The sequence below is a fragment of the Orycteropus afer genome, unplaced genomic scaffold, assembly GCF_000298275.1.
Source record: "Orycteropus afer afer isolate SDZICR_OR568_19922 unplaced genomic scaffold, OryAfe1.0 scaffold00056, whole genome shotgun sequence".
NCBI lineage: Eukaryota > Metazoa > Chordata > Mammalia > Tubulidentata > Orycteropodidae > Orycteropus > Orycteropus afer.
In genome coordinates, this window is record NW_006921643.1 from 9,997,455 (window position 1) to 10,014,129 (window position 16,675).

At 41.6% G+C, this 16,675-nt stretch overlaps 1 protein-coding gene across 1 annotated transcript in view; it reads left to right on the top strand.

The window, feature by feature from the left end:
* The window catches only part of ARHGAP26 (Rho GTPase activating protein 26), a 778,689-nt gene that overhangs the window by 193,760 nt on the left and 568,254 nt on the right, over positions 1-16,675 (top strand). Inside the window, exons 6-7 of the mRNA XM_042780720.1 lie at positions 2,040-2,150; positions 15,964-16,068. Coding sequence (XP_042636654.1) covers positions 2,040-2,150; positions 15,964-16,068 — 216 coding nt within the window. The remainder of the gene's footprint in view (positions 1-2,039; positions 2,151-15,963; positions 16,069-16,675) is intronic.

Sequence of the window (16,675 nt, forward strand, 5' to 3'; positions counted from 1 at the left end):
TTAGTAAAGTGCATTATAGAAAGTTCTCTGGTGCCTTCATTTCTAAGGAATACAAAGTGTTTTTTTCCCTCTACTAGCAGGATATTAATTTCTATTGAAAAAATGTATTCACTTTAGTTTTTTGTCATAAAAAATATGCTTTCCACAAAATTATTTGCCTGGAATGAATGGGTTGATATAGACATACTCTAAATGCACTGCCCTCAAGTCGGATCTGACTCATAGCAACCCCTCATTGGGTTTTCAAGGCAGTATCACTACAGAAATAGATTCCCCTACCTTCCTTCCCAGGAGTACCTGGTGGGTTTGAATTGCCAGCCTTCTGGTTAGCAGTCCAGTGCCTTAGGCACTACGCCACCAGAGCTCTCATAGACACACTATAGGAGGGTTAAGAGTTTATAGTAGTGGTAGCTGAAGTAGTTACTTACCAGCCTAGCCATCTTACTACCCACACATACTCAATTACCTCCTGAGTTCTAGATCCTGGAACAATTTTTTTTTTTTTTTTTTAATTTTTATTGTGATTTGAGTGCACATTTATAAAGATTCATTTCAGTCTCAACAGTTGGTAGACATTTTGTTTCATGGCACCAATTACAATCACAACAATAAATAGCTCTCCTCCCATCTCCTCCCTGTGACTACCCCTTGCCTGTGCCCTTCTTACCTATGCATTCCTGTCTGTCCAGCTTTCCCCCTATGAAAATGCTACCCTTCTGATCTCTCATAGATAGATAGATCTAAGATTGGTAGATCATAGGTTGATAGATCTAAGGGGTGCATCTCCCTGGAGTGTGTGTGTGTGGGGGGGTGCATCTCCATAGGGTATGTGTTCTGCTTGTAGGCTTTTCTGTTATTTGGCTGAGAACTAATCTATAGAAGTGAGTCCCATTCCAGGTCTGAAGGTTAACCCAGGCTAGAGTCTCAGGGGTTTCACCAGTCTACATTTGACCAGCAGTTCTGGTCTTTTTTGTATTTTTGAATTTTTGTCTAGAATAGTGGTTTTAATTGGGTACCCACATATGGGCCTTTCCTGGAAACACATGGATATTTAAATAAACTCACTTGCACAGAGGGATAGGCAAGGCTCAAAAGGAACAATGTAATTTCTTTTCTTGGGATAAAGTGGCAGTTTATCCTTATCACAAAGAAAAGTATCTAGGACTTGTCTGAACAATGTTCTTTTCTAAATTTTATGAGAAACAGGTTGATCAGATCCAGTTCCCTGCCCTCTAACAACTCGCTTTGCTCATTAGGAAGGATGGAATGGGGATGGCCCTTCTAGTTTTCTTCTTCTCTTTATACTTCTGTCTTCTGTGGAACCTAGGTCTGCCCCATGGTGTGGAAAGTGGTAGATCCTAGTGGTTTAATGATGATCAGAGGTCAGTGCTAGAGGCAGACAGACCAGGACAGAAATCCCAGCTCTGCCATGTATTAGATCCATAACCTTAGTTGGGTTCCTTACTGTTAGCTGATTTCATTATTCTTCTGTAAATTAGAGATAAAGATAATATCTTCTTTACAGGTTTTTAAACCAGCATATATCTATATATCTATATATATAAAGTAAATCCAAAAAACAGGTACCTTTGAATCATTTCCTATAATGAAGATTAAATAAGGTGATATACATGTAACTATAGGGATGGTAACAGACCCCCTGGGTGACACAGATGGATCCGCCCTAACAGAAAGTTGGGTGGTTCAGACCCACCCAGAAGCACCTCAGAAGAAAGGCCTGGAGATTTGCTTCCAAAAGACACAGCCATGGAAACGCTGTGGAACACAGTTCTGCTCTGAAACACATGGGCTTGCCATGAGTCAGAATCAACTAGACGGCAGCTGGTTTGGTTTGGTTTATGGGCATGGTACCTGCCACAGGATTAGTGCTCAGCTAACCTTTTTTGTTATTTCTGTTTCATGTTAGCTATTTGATTTTTTTTTTTTTTTAATTACCTCCAGAAATGTTCTGTCCTGTATGCTGAATGGTCAGTGTGGGTATTGACTTGATTTTCTCTTAAATTCCATCTTGTTTGTAGGCAGACAGCCAAGTGGACCTGGTCCGACAGCATTTCTATGAAGTGTCCCTGGAGTATGTCTTCAAGGTGCAGGAAGTCCAAGAGAGAAAGATGTTTGAGTTCGTGGAGCCTGTAAGTAGATGCTCAGGGTTCAGTAATGGGCCTATTCTTTTTTCCCCACCTCCCTTTCCAACTACCTAGTAGAATACAAATTGCTCTGGTGGCATGTAATGCCTAAGACATTTGACTGCTAACCAGAAGGTTGGCGGTTCAGATCCACCAGCCACTCCTGGGAAGGAAGGTTGGGCAATCTACTTCTGTAGTGATACTGCATCAGAAACCGAAGATGGGGTCTCTATGAGGATCCGACTTGACGGCAGTGCATTGTGTTGCGTTGCATTGCTAAGTTGTAGATGAAGAGGTTCACCAGCCTTGATCCCTTGTGTACTGCTAAGTAACAATGCTTTGTCAGTCTGGTTACCCTAGATTCTTCTTAGCAGGCATTTTTGTACAATAACAACAATAGACATGGAGCATTCACCAGTACCTTTTCTGCTGGCTGGAATAGTTCCTTCCTGTAGCTCTCTGATTTGTGTTACTTGGTTTCTAGGTAAAAGTAGTGGATATAGGAGTCTAGAGAGAAGGAGTTTTCTTTCATCTTGCCATGCAGTGGTGATTACACGTCAACTTTCTTCCTTCCTCCCACATTTTCTTTCTCCCTGCCTCAAATAATCCAGATGTAGTAGTAAGCCAAGAAAAGGAAAGAGCGAAATATAAATGATACCTTTCTCTTTTTTTCTGGCTGGATTCAGAACCCCTCACCCCTGGTGTCCTGCTTCCCCCCAATTTATGTGTTTAAAATATGCTATGTCAGATGGTTTCTCACTGGGGGTTTGTTAAAACCAGAGTGGCATGGAGATTCTGCTGCACTGTCCATGAGGGGATTTGGCTTGGTCAGAGTGTCCCACTGGAAAGAAAGGTTGCAGTGTGGGGAAAAGTCTTCACTCTACTTTAGGCTATACCAGCATGGTTGTGAGTTCATCTAGAGGTGGTACTGGTGCTCCCTACCATGGCACTGTGTTCACAATCAGCAGGAAGTCATCATTGTTATTGTTGCGTGCTGTCAAGTTGATTTTGACTCATAGTGATTTATTAAAAAAGCCAAACCCACTGCTGTTGAGTTGATTCTGACTTCTAGTGACCCCTGTTGGGTTTCCAAGGTGGTAAGTCTTTATGGATGCAGATTACCCAGTGTAGCTTTCACAAGTAGCTGGTGGGTTTGAACCACCAACTTTCTGGTTAATAGTCAGTTGCCTTAGGCACTGTGCTACCAGAGCTCCTTATAGTGACCTTATAAGATAGGGTAAAACTGCCCCATAGAGTTTTCTAGGCTGTAATTTTTTCGGGAGCAGATCCCTACAGCTTTGTCTTGCACAACCAATGGATGACTTTGAACTGCCAACCTTTTGGTTAGCAGCTGAGCATTTAACCATTGTGCCACCAGGGCTCCTCGGAAAACTTCTTGGGAACCCTGACATAGCACATAGGCTTTAAATCTCTTGCAGACCTTGCATTTTTCAGCTAATATATAGCCTCTGATTTAGACACAAGTCTGGGGTTTTGACCTTTTGGAAGCAGACTGCCAGTCCTTACTTCTGAAGTGCCTCTGGGTGGTTTTGAATTGCCAACCTTTTGGTTAGTGGTCGAGCATTAACTGTATACCTAGAGACTTCAATTAATGTTAATAATCTTGGTAAACCTAAAAGGATGTACTTACTGAATAGCATAGAAAATGCCAAAGACCCAGCTGCTGTATCTGAGAGGTTCAAGGCCTCACTAGGGAAGCAGAATCCATATGGTAGAGAGCAAGCAATTCAGTGCCACATTGGATAGAATGGGTGATATAAAAGTTCCAGAGGGAGTTAAGGCGTAGAAAACCACTGTGGTTTGTAGATGTTTCTCAGGCCACATGGTTTAGTACTTGGAGAGCCAATGAAAAAAATTTCTATTCCCATGTTAGGACAAAGTGATAGGGACTTGTCCAAAATTAAATGAAAATGAATCTGTTGAGAATGTGGATGTAGGATTTAAATGTTTAACCTACACTTTTTCACAGAAGTTCTTGTTTCTGAACACATCAGCTTATGGACATGTCATTGGGTGCCTAGCACAAGTCTCAGGTGAAAGTTCCTCAACTTCCTGCAGGATCTGTGAGGTGTGAGGAGCATCTGACAGAAAAAGTGAGCTCGTAGCTTTCCTGCTTAGGGCAGAGAGCTGTAAAGCCTGCCTTTCCATCACAGGGTTATTGAAGACTCTTCCTAAAGTCAGTTCAGGAGCACAAATGTTGTCACATGGAATTGGACTTTAGCTTTATTTTGATTTGTTTTTTCTAGAATTTCTAGAGAAAGAACCAGTGTGCTTCTAATAATCTTTATGTACACATTGATCAGCATTATACTGTCATTGCTGGCTTTCGTTGAGTTGCGTTCTGATTGGCCATAATACTTTGAGCTGAGTTACGCTGTTGTCCATTTGATCTCTCAGTAGGTGGTCCTTGTGGAAATGAGTATTGTGTCTGTTAGCTTTTGTTGAGTAACAAATAACCACAAAACCTCATTGGCATATAACAGGCATTTATTTCTCATCCGTCTGTGGGGCTCAGTTGATCTAGGCTGATCTGGCTGGGCTTTACTTCTCTTCCCATCCTTCCTCTACTGTTTTTTTTTTTTTAAAGAAATTGACAAGGATATATCCTTCCATTTCTTGGCATTTTGTTGTAGTATTTCAGTGTCTTAGGAGTAGTCAGTATACCATCATAGTTAAGGGCTATAGAATAGTCTAAGACTACTTGGACAAGTTATTTATTTCTCTAAGCCTCAGTCTCCTTATCTACTGAATGGGGAAAACAATACCACTAGCTTAAAAGGATGTCATGAGGATTGAATTTTTTCATATAAGATGCTTAGAACAGGGCTAACCTGGTTACGAACAAACCAAACCACCTGCCATTGAGTCGATTCTGACTCATAGTGACCCTATTAAGGACAGAGTAGAACTGCCCCATAGGGTTTCCATGGTTGTTTTTTAACAGAAGCAGACTGCTTTATCTTTCTCCTTCAGAGCAGCTGGTGGGTTTGACCCACCGACCTTTTGGTTAGCAGTTGAATGTTTTAACCACACCACTACCAGATCTTCTGCTAACCTAGTTAGCATCCAGTATAAAGTTTTTGATTATTTTTCATTCTGATATAGAGGATTATAGCAGCTTCAGCCAACCAGGGTCTCTTCATATGAGCAAAGGAGTCAAATGTCAATATTAACAGGTCTTGCTTGTTTTAATATAAATAAACAAAAATCCAAAAACAGTTGCTGCCCAGTTCATTCCGACTCAGGAGACCCTGTGTATTGCAGTGTACAACTGTGCTCCATAGGATTTTACACAGTCTTAGGCTCTGCCCTGACTGGAAATTTGGGTGTGGAGCCCAGTAATCTGTATTTTAGTAAGCCCTCCAGCTGACCCTGATGCACATTAAAGTTTGAGTCATTGGCCTAGACTGTGCAAAGGAAGACCATGAAATAAAAAAATTGATGATATTACTTACTATGTCATGTACTATTCTAAGTACTTACCTGCATTATGTCATTTAATTCTTACAACAGTTATAAGAAAGATAATGTGTCATTGTTATCTCTATTTTCAGATGTTGTTGTTGTTGTTGTTGTTATGTGCCGTGGAGTCGGCCCTGACTCATAGGACCCCTCCTTGGGTTTCCAAGGCAGTATCACTACGGAAGTAGGATTGCCCAACCTTCCTTCCGAGGAGTGGCTTGTGGGTTTGAACCGCCAGCCGTCTGGTTAGCAGGCAAGTGTCTTAGCCACTATGCTACCAGCGCTCCCAATTTTCAGATGAGGAAACAAAAACACATAAGTTTATTTACTTGTCCAAGGTCACGCCTAGTAAACAGCAGAGCTGGAATGGTCTGGCTGTTAATCTTCATGAAATATAGCATATGCTTACTTACAGGTAGAAAGAAAACCAGCATGAAATCAATTGCATTAAATTACTGGGGTACCTGAGAATTCATATTTTAAGTTGGTTGTAGTGAAGAAAATCTTCCAGCCATTCAAGGAATCTCCATACACATTGACCATGTTCATTTTTTTTCTTAGAAAGTAACTTCAAGTACCAGGATTTTACTGACCTTCAGATAAAGAAACAAAATCTTAGTGTTCCAAGGAAGGAAAATCAGGCTAAAGGGATCTGATTTTTTTTTTTTTGCCCTGGAAGCTTTTATTATCTTGTCGAGGTACCAAATGTTCTTGAGATTTGGACTGCACATAATGACATACTGACTTCATGAAGGTGAAGCCACGTTTCCTGTGTTCTGAGTTTTCATAATTGAAGGTTAGCTTGTTCTACAGATACATCTTTTGATGACGTGTGGTTCTCAGTACATCCTCTGAGTTTCACTTCCTGAATATTTCTTGGTGCTGTGTCTTCCTTTCCTTGGCCACTGCTTCTCCCCCATTGCTTCTCTTCATTTTTTCCCTTTGGTCTATTGCCTCCTGCTTTGGGCCTTCCCTATCTCCATTCTGGCCACAGTATATCTTCTTGCATATCAGTCTGATGATCCTGCTGTAAAGCTCCTGCCAACATCCTGGCTAAGCCCATTACATAAATGATCTCAATTCATCTTCACCAGAATCCCATGTGAAAATACCATTATTATCCCAATGCTAAAGATGAGGCCCACCACTCATCTGTCAGTTTGTCATACTCTGGTGGCTTCCGTTATTTCAAATATCAGCAGGGTCATTCATGATGAGCAGGTTTCAGTGGAGCTTTTGGACTAAGAAGGAGTAGGAAGAAAGGCCTGGATATCTATTTATGAAAATTAACCAGTGAAAATCTTATGGGTCACAACAGAACATTGTCTGATCCTCCTGCTTTGGGTGTGTCATCAGCAGGCATCAGTTGCTGGAGGGGGACAGTCATGTTTGGTGAAGCAGAGGGCAAGCAAGGATGAAGGAGACCCTTGATGAGATGGATTCGCACAATAGCTGCAATGATGAGCTCAAACATGCTGACAGTCATGAGGATGAAGACTGGACCACGTTTCATTCTGTCGTACATTGGGTTGCAGTGAATCAGAGTTGACTCTATACCAGCTGTCTCTCTAAAGATGGGGAACTGGTTGTAAGTTATGTGACTTACCTGAGCTACCTCTGACAGAGTTTAGCTCTTCTTCCTACTGGCTACCATTTTCTTTATTGAGTGAATGAATGATTCTTGGTAGCTCTGTCCTGTGCGTGGAAATAACCTAAATTTATCAGGTAGTTCAGAATGATGCTGTTGTTGTTGTTAGGTGCTGTCGAGTCAGCTCCAACTCATAGTGACCATAGTATAACAGAACAAAACACTGCTTAGTCCTGCACCAGCCTCACAATCCTTGATAGACGTGAGCCCATCATTGTAGCCACCGTGTCAATCCATCTTGTTGAGGGTCTTCCCCTTTTTCTCTGACCCTCTGCTTTACCTAGCATGACATCCTTCTCCAGGGAATGGTCCCTTCTGAAAACATGACCAAAGTAGGTGAGACAAAGTCTGGCCATTCTTGCTTCCAAGGAGCATTCTGTCTGCATAGATTTGTGTGTTCTTTTGCCAGTCCATGGTACTCTCACTATTATTCGTCAGCATTGCACCTCAGAAGCATCAACTTTTCTTTGGTCTTCCTTATTCATTGTCCAGCTCTCACATGCATATGAGGTGATTGAAAATACCATGGCTTGGGGCGCACCTTAGTCTTTAGAGACACATCTTTGCCCTTTAGCACTTTAAACAGATCTTTTGAATCAGATTTGCCCAGTGCAGGACATCTTATCTGATTTCTGGACTGCTGCTGTCATGGGTAATGATTGTGGAAACAAGTAATATGAAATCTTTGATAACTTCAGTCTTTTCTCCCTTTATTGTGGATGCTGGTTTTGGGTCCAGTTGTGAGGATTTTTGTTTTCTTTATATTGAGATGTAATCTATACTATAGACTGTAATCTTTAATTTTCATCAGTAAATTCTTCAATTTCAGCAAGGAAGGTTGTGTTGTCTGCATATGGCAGGTGGTTAATGAGTCTCCCTCCAATCCTGATGCCACGTTCTTCTTCATATAGTCTAGCTTCTTGGATTATCTGCTCAGCATACAGATTGAATAAGTATGGTGAAAGGATACAACCCTGAGGCACTCCTTTGTTGATTTTAAACCTTGCAGTATCCCCTTGTTCTGTTTGAACCATGGCCTCCTGGTCTATGCACAGGTTTCTTGTGAGAGCAACTAAGTGTTCCAGAATTCCCATTCTTCTCAGTATATCCATAATTAATGATCCAAAAAGTCAGGTGCTTTTGCTATAAAACACAAATAAACATGTTTCTGGTATTCTTTGCTTTCAGCCAAGATCCATCTGACATAAACAATGATACTCCTCATTCTATGTCCCCTTCTGAATCCAGCTTGCGTTTCTGAAAAGTTCTCTGTCAATACACTGATGCAGCCATTTTTTAATTATCTTCAGCAAGATTTTACTTCTGTGTGATATTAATGATACTGTTTGATAATTTCCACATTCTTTTGGATCACCTTTCTTTGGAATGGGTACAAATGTGGATATCTTCCAGTCAGGAAGAGACCAGGTAGCTGTCTTCCAAATTTCTTGGCATAGATGAGTAAGTGACTCCAGCGCAGCTTTGGTTTGTTGAAACGGCTCAGTGGGTTTTCTGTCACTTCCTGGAACATTGTTTTTTGCTATCTCCTTCAGTGCAGCTTTCACTTCTTCCTCGAATATCATTGGTTCTTGATCATATGCCACCTCCTAAAAAAGAAGAACATGGACCAATTATTTTTGGTCCAGTAATTCTGTGTATTTCTTCCATCTTCTTTTGATGTTTCCTGCATCATTCTGTATTTTGCCCATAGAATTTTTGAGTATTGCAACTCAAGGCTTGAATTTTTTTCTTTGATTCTTTCAGCTTGGGAAATCCTGAACATGTTCTTTGTTTTGGTTTTGTTTTAAGGTCTTTGCATATTTCATTATAATAATTTACTTTGTCTTCTTGAGCTGGTCTTTGAAATCTTCTGTTCAGCTCTTTTTTCTTGCCATTTCTTCATTTGCTTTAGCTACTCTCCATTCAAGAGCAAATTTCAGAGTCTCTTCTGACATCCTTTTGGCCTTTTCTTCCTTTCCTGTTGTTTTAATGACCTTTTGCTTTCTTCATGTATGATGGTTTTTATGTCATCCCAAAATTCGTTTGGTTTTTGCTTTGTGGTGTTCAGTGCATCAAATCTGTACTTCAGATGGTCTCTAAATTCAGATGAGATATAATCAGGGTCATATTTTGGCTCTGTGGACTTGTTTTATTTGTCTTCAGTTTCAACTTGAACTTGCATATGAGCAGTTGATGGTGCATACCACAGTCACCTCCTGGCATTGTTTTGGCTGAAGATATTGAGCTTCTCCATAGTCTGTTACCGCAGATGTAGTTGATCTGATTCCTGTGTATACCATCTGGTGAGGTCCATGTGTATAGCCGCCATTTATGCTGTTGAAAAAAGGTATTTGCAACGAATAAGTCATTGGTCTTGCAAAATTCTGTCATGTGATCTCTGGCATCATTTCTATCACCAAGGCCCTATTTTCAAACTATTGGTGATTCTTCTTTGTTTCCACCTTCTGCCTTCCAAGCACCAGTAATAATCAACATGTCCTAACTGCATGTTTGGTCAAGTTCAGACTGCAGAAGTTGGTAAAAATCTTCAATTTATTCATCTTTGGCTTTAGTGGTTGGTGCATAAATTTGAATAACAGTCATATTAATGGGTCTTCCTTGTAGGCATATGGTTATTATCCTATCATTGACAGCATTGTACTTCAGAATAGATCTTGAAACATTCTTTGTGACGATGAATGTCATGCCATTTCTCTTCAACTTGTAATTCCTGGCATAGTAGATCATACGGTTATGTGATTCAGAATGGCCCAAACCAGTCCATTTCTGCTCATTCCTATCTATCTTTATGTGCTCCATTTCATTTTTTACAACTTCCAATTTTCCTAGATTCATACTTTGTACATTCCTTGTTCCAATTATTGATGGACGTTTATAGGTATTTCTTCCCATTTTGAGTCATGCCCCATCAGCAAATGGAGGTCCGAAAATCTTTACTCCATCCACATCATTAAAGTCAGCTCTAGTTTGAGGAGGCAGCTCTTCCCCAGTCATGTTTTTAGTGCCTTCTGACCTAAGGGGCTCATCTTCTGGCACTATGTCAGACGGTATTTCAGGGCTACTCATAAAATTTTCCAGTAATACATGAGACAGGGTTTCACTGCTATTCATAAGATTTTTCACTGGCCAATTCTTTGAGAAATGGGTGGCCCCTTTCTTTTCTGAGTCTTTCTTAGTCTGGAAGCTTCCCTGAAACCTGTCCACTGTGGGTGACCCTGCTTGTATTTGAAATACCAGTGGCATAGTGCTTGAACAATTTCTCTTAGAAAGATCAGTACAAGGCCAGTTGGCATGAGGCAGAGGTTAAAGATGTTCCAAATGTCTAAACTACTGTGCTACTCCATCATTTCAGACATGAACTCTTCCTCCTCCTCTCAGTAATCTCCCTCCTGTCTTGTTGTTGTTGTTGTTATGTGCCCTCGAGTCAGACCTGACTCATAGTGACCCCTCCTTGGGTTTCCTGAGGAAGCACCACCATGGAAGTAGATTGCCCAACCTTCCTTCCGAGGAGTGGCTGGTGGGTTTGAACCGCCAGCCTTCTGGTTAGCAGTCAAGTGCCTTAGGCACTATGCTACCAGAACTCCTCCGCCTGTCTTAGGGTTCTGTATTTCGCTGTAACATCTCACAGAACTTACAGACACCAAGGGATCATCTCATGTAGTGGTGGTGGAGCATCGGAGGCTGGCACAAGTTCCTGGTCTGTAAGTAGGTAAGAAGGATCCTCTCAGTTCTTGGGGTTTGATGAACCTAAATCAACAGATCAGATTATGGCTGCTGTCTCAAATCCAGGGGTGAGATGATGATGAGCCAAAACAGAAATGGAACAGAAGAGAGAGTGTGAAGCTTCCCAGAAGATTCCTATATATACCCTCAAGGAAGCTAAGGATGTTGATTTGAGTTACCCCTTCCAGCAAGGTGGGACTCAAGATATATCCCACTGGTTTCGGTTACTGCTGAGCTGGTTTCAGTGCTGTTTCAACAGAAATACCCAAGTGGATGACTTTAACAATCAGGAATTTAAAAGCAGCTATTCAGTTGCTTGGGGCAAATTCCACCACAGAGTTGATAGCCAGGCATTATAGGGAGTAACTACTACCAGCTCCCCCAGTCAAGTTAACTACCACAGCCTTAACTACCATACCACCCTAAACAGGCATGGATAATAGGATATACCCAATATGTCAAAATGGAGGACAATGGCTAGAGGAGCCACATAAAGCAATTTACCACCCATAGCCTCCAGCCTTATGGCAACATGCAAACCACCACAGTGCCACAGACTGAGAGACAAGTGGTGCATAATGATGCAGCCAATGCTAAACTGAGCAGTCATGTTTTTGGTGCTTCTTTTCCCTATTTTTAATTTTAAATAAGTTCTATGTTGTCAACTAGGCAGTAGGAATAGGTTTTATTTACACTTACTCTCTGAAGAAGACAAGGACAGGGAGAGAGCAAAGGGAGATGGAGAAGGGCTTTCTTTGGTATTTCCGTTGTTGTGCTGTGACCAGGGACTGTTTAGGGAGGGGCCTCTGTGGACGTGCCTCTCCTATCTGATAACCAGGTGGGGCTACTCCAAGCTCTTCCTCTTTGTGTTTGAGTAGAAGCATATCTTTGAAGCAGAAAGTTCCTTCATCTCTGGAGTCCTTTTGTGGGCCTCACCCTGCCCCCTGAAGAGTGGACTTTCACTTTCCACCCAGTAATAGGCTCAAAGGTTCCTACAGTGTATGAGAAGGGGTATGTAAGGAGGTGGAGTGGAGGAGAGGAGGTTTGATGTGAGAGGAGGAGGAAGGAAGAAGTAGTCCAAAGATAACAATATCTGAGGAATCATTTCCCATAGAAAAATGGACAGTTGAGACATGACACCAAAGGACGCAAAAACTCTAATACATATTAGTAACTTCTGCCTTTGGAGCTCTTCTTTGTATGCCTAAGTGGCATCTTAGTGAGCTATTTGACAGTATCTAATTGCTCTGAGCAAGAGAGACATCCTGTTTACTTAAGCAAAGCATAAATCAAAGTTAATAGAAGGAATGACCTTAGAGGTCGCTGCTTATCTTTTGCATTATTCTCCAGTTGGTGATGGCACAGTGCCTTGAAAAAGTGATAATGCACAGCATTCAAGTATGAGGGCTGGTAAGATAAGAGGGTAAGAACGGTTTTCATTGTGAATACTGGGGCCAGGTTTGGCATAAAAACCTCCTTTTCTTTATTAGTGGAGCCATCTAGAAGGAAAATTAAGGGCCTTCCTCTCAAAAAAGTATTTTATATAGAATAAATTCAAAGACTTTGGCCATCTTTGAAGAAAAGAGTTTATTACTAGTTTTTGGTAACTCCTTGTTATTGGTTTATGTTGTTGTTGTTATATGCCGTCAAGTGGTCTCCGACTCATAGTGACCCCTCCTTGGGTTTCCGAGGCAGTATCACTACAGAAGTAGATTGCCCCATCTTCCTTCCGAGGAGTGGCTGGTGGGTTTGAACCACCAACCTTCTGGTTAGCAGTCAAGTGTCTTAGGCGCTATGCCACCAGAGTGTTATGTTAGGGATGTATATGTATGCTGCCACTAGATGTTTTTATGAGGAGCTCTTGTGGCACAGTGTCTGAGGGATTTTGAATGATAACCAGGAGGTTGGAGGTTCAAACCCACCAGCTGTTCTGTGGAAGAAAAATGGGGCAGTCAACTTTTGTAAAGGTTTACACCTTGGAAGCCCCAATGGGGGTTGCTGTGGGTTGGAATTGACTCGATGGCAATGAGTTTGTTTTTTTTTTTGAGATGTTATTGTAGCTAGAGGACCCAGAAATACCTGCTCCCCACTTCCTATGAATATCTGTCTAGAGGGAGCCAATGGCAGAGGGACATGTCAAAGTACCATGTTGTTACCATATTGTTATAATCTGGGTTTTATCTGATTTTCCAGAGGAAAGCTCTTTGATAAACTGGACTGGGCACTTTTTTTTTTCAGCGGAAGACAGGCCTGTCCTCTGAGCTCAGGTAGAATAACTCATTCTTTGGGTTTACTTAGCATTCTTGCCACAAGCAAATTATGGGAGTAGGCAATGTGGGAAGAGTTCTCCCATTGTCATTATTAGGGCTTCTTCTCACATAAGAATTGGATCAAAATCTGCTGCAAAAGACCTCTTTAAATTGTTAAAAAGCAAAGATGTCACTTTGAGGGATTAAGGTACACGTCTTGGGAGCTCTGGTAGCATAGTGGCTAAAGCGCTTGACTGCTAACCAGAAAGCTGGCGGTTCAAGCCCACCAGCCACTTCTCGGAAGGATGGTTGGGCAATCCTACTTCCGTAGTGATACTGCCTCGGAAACCCAAGGAGGGGTCACTATGAGTCGGGGCCGACTCGACGGCACACAGCAACAACAACAACAACAACTGGTAGCATAGTGCCTAAGGCACTTGACTGCTAACCAGAAGACTGGCAGTTTAAACCCACCAGCCACTCCTCCGAAGGAAGCTGGGGCAATCTACTTCCGTAGTGATACTACCTCAGAAACCCAAGGAGAGGTCGCTATGAGTCCAGTACCACTCGATGGCACATAACAACAACAACAACAACAACAACAACAACCCAGGCCAGGTCTGGTGGTTCCAGACTACCACAATAAAGGGACTATCATAATAGAGCAAGGTACAAGAATTTTGTGGTTTCCCAGTGCATATAAAGTTATATTTACATTATACTATAGTCTATTAAATGTGCAATAGCATTACAAAAACGTTTGGAAATATTGTGAGAATTACCAAAATGTGACAGAGACAGGAAGTGAGCACATGGTGTTGGAAAAATGGCACCGACAGACTTGCTCAATGCAGGATTTCCACAAACTTAGAGTTTGTAAAAAACTCAGTATCTGAAGTTTTAATAAAGTGAAGCACTTTATTTCACAGTACAGTGAAGCACAATAAAAGAGGTTATGCCTGTATTTTCAATCGCCTCATATGCATGTGAAAGCTGGACAGTGACTAAGGAAGACTGAAGAATTGATGGATTTGAATTGTAGTGTTGGTGAAGAATACTGATTAGATCACGGGCTTCCAGAAGAACAAACAGATCTGTCTTGGAAGAAGTATAGCCAGGATGCTCCTTAGAAGGGAGGATGGTGAGACTTCATCTCATATACTTTGAACATATTATCAGGAAGGACCAGTCCTTGGAGAAGGACATCGTGTTTGGTAAGGTAGAAGATCAGTGAAAAAGAGGAAGATCCTCAGTGAGATGGATTGACAAGTTGCTACAACAGGGGGCTCAAGCACAGCCAGGATTGTGAGGGTGGTACAGGGCACTGGGCAGCATTTTGTTCTGTTGCACATAGGTAGGGTAAGGATAAGTCAGAACCAACTTGACGGCACCTAACACCAACACCTGTTTAACCAGAAAAGATGCATTCATTTAGGGAATGAAAAACTATTGTAATAACATAAGGTAAAGCAAATGTGTCTAGTATAACATGCAGTAGAGGCAGATCAGGAGTGAATTACTAAGAAAGTGTGAATTGACAGCGAGGAGTTGAGGTTAGAACAAGGATGGTTGCCAAGGTGTGATAGAACTGTGACAGAGCTGACATCCTGTTCCTTCTAAATCTTTTCAGGTTTTTATTATAATACCTTCAGGTTGATACTGGGATTTGAGACAAAGATGTGAAAGGGGGCCAGGAAAGTGTAACAGTGAAGTTTAGCTGTAGGGTCTATGAGGGTTTCTTTAGCTTGGATTATTGACAGTTGTCAGGGACTGAGGATGTGGACATTTTAAGTATGTCCAGGTATGTTGTGAGAATTGTGTAGAACAGATGTTTTCACTAAACAGTGAATCTCACTGAAAACTCATTGCCATCGAGTTGATTCCGACTCATAGCGACCCCTCCTTGGGTTTCTGAGGCGGTGTATATGGAAGTAGTTTGCCCAGTCTTCCTTCTGAGGAGTGGCTGGTGGGTTTGAACTGCCAGCCTTCTGGTTAGCAGGCAAATGCCTTAGGCACTACGCCAGAAGTATACGTTAGTGGGATGGCTTCAGTTTACTCTGGATGATTTTCTTTGCTCTGACTTTTCTTATTAGACTATAGACTTGGAACACACCATTTTCCTTTTCTCCCTTCCTTGTTGGTTATTGATACAACCACACCTTTCTGCATGATAATATAATACTAAAAATGCACTTGAAAGATACTGAGGTAGAGCTCTGGTCTTCAATTTATGATTCTTAAGGAAGTATTGAGGCTCAAGGGTAAGAGCATGGATATTGGTGCCAAAGAGATCTGGTTTCAAATTCTAGCTGCCATTTACTCTGTGTTCTTGGGCAAGTGACTTGACCTCTCTGAGTCTGCTTCCTCATTATTAAGATTTGCATGAATTGTTGAATGTAAAACAAGTTTGCTATGTAAATTTGCACCCAAAGCACAATTTAAAAAAAAGAAAAAAAAAAAGTGAATTATGGTAGTACTTACCTGATAGATTGTTGCAAGTATCAGTGAGACAGGCCATGTATGTACAGGCACAGTGCCAGTGCCTAGTATGCAAGAAATGCTCAGTAAATGTTAGCCATTATTACTACTTTATTAGTATTGCTTTCTTTGAAACAGTGCTGTGAACTCAGATACAGCTACATAATCTTTTTTTTTAACCTTTCGTGTGACCTCTGCCCTTCTTCCTTTGTTCCAGCTACTGGCATTCTTGCAAGGACTCTTCACTTTCTATCATCATGGTTATGAACTGGCGAAGGATTTCAGCGACTTCAAGACACAGCTGACCATTAGTATTCAGAATGTGAGTGGGCAAAGGGACAGGCTTCCTTTCTCTGGTTAAGGAAAGGAAAAAACAAAATATGGGTCTGGTTGCCACAGAGACCACTTATCTTGATTGGAATGTAGGTGAGGAGGGTGAGTCTTGTTTGGGTTCCAAGTGGTGGGGAGCAGGCATTTCCAGGGTGCTTGGTGGTCCCAGATCAGACCACCATCGTCTTCTCCATTTTTCCCAAGAACTATTTATGTTCTCGGAAGTGCTGTTGCTGATTATGTTTTAAATCTGTAGCCCCAGAGTCAGGATTTCCTTTGGCAGTAGAAATCCCACCCCACCCCACCCCATCCCCCTCTTCTGTGCATCTAGCTGCCTAGTCACATTAGTCCTTGGGAGTGTGTGCTCTGCAGTGAACAGGGTCACACACGTTGGCCTCTGACTCTCAAAGGATGTACCCTTGTTCAACTCTTAGTAGGTTGACAGGACAGAAGTCAGTGTGCTTTACTCCTGTTCTCCTCCAACTTTTTTAACAGCAGACTCTTTAGGTACACAGAATCATCCTTCTAGCTCTTTGCTTAGCAGTTATGGGAACTTGAGCCTGCTTTTTCAGTGTGTGATTGTGCCATGTTTGTTTTTT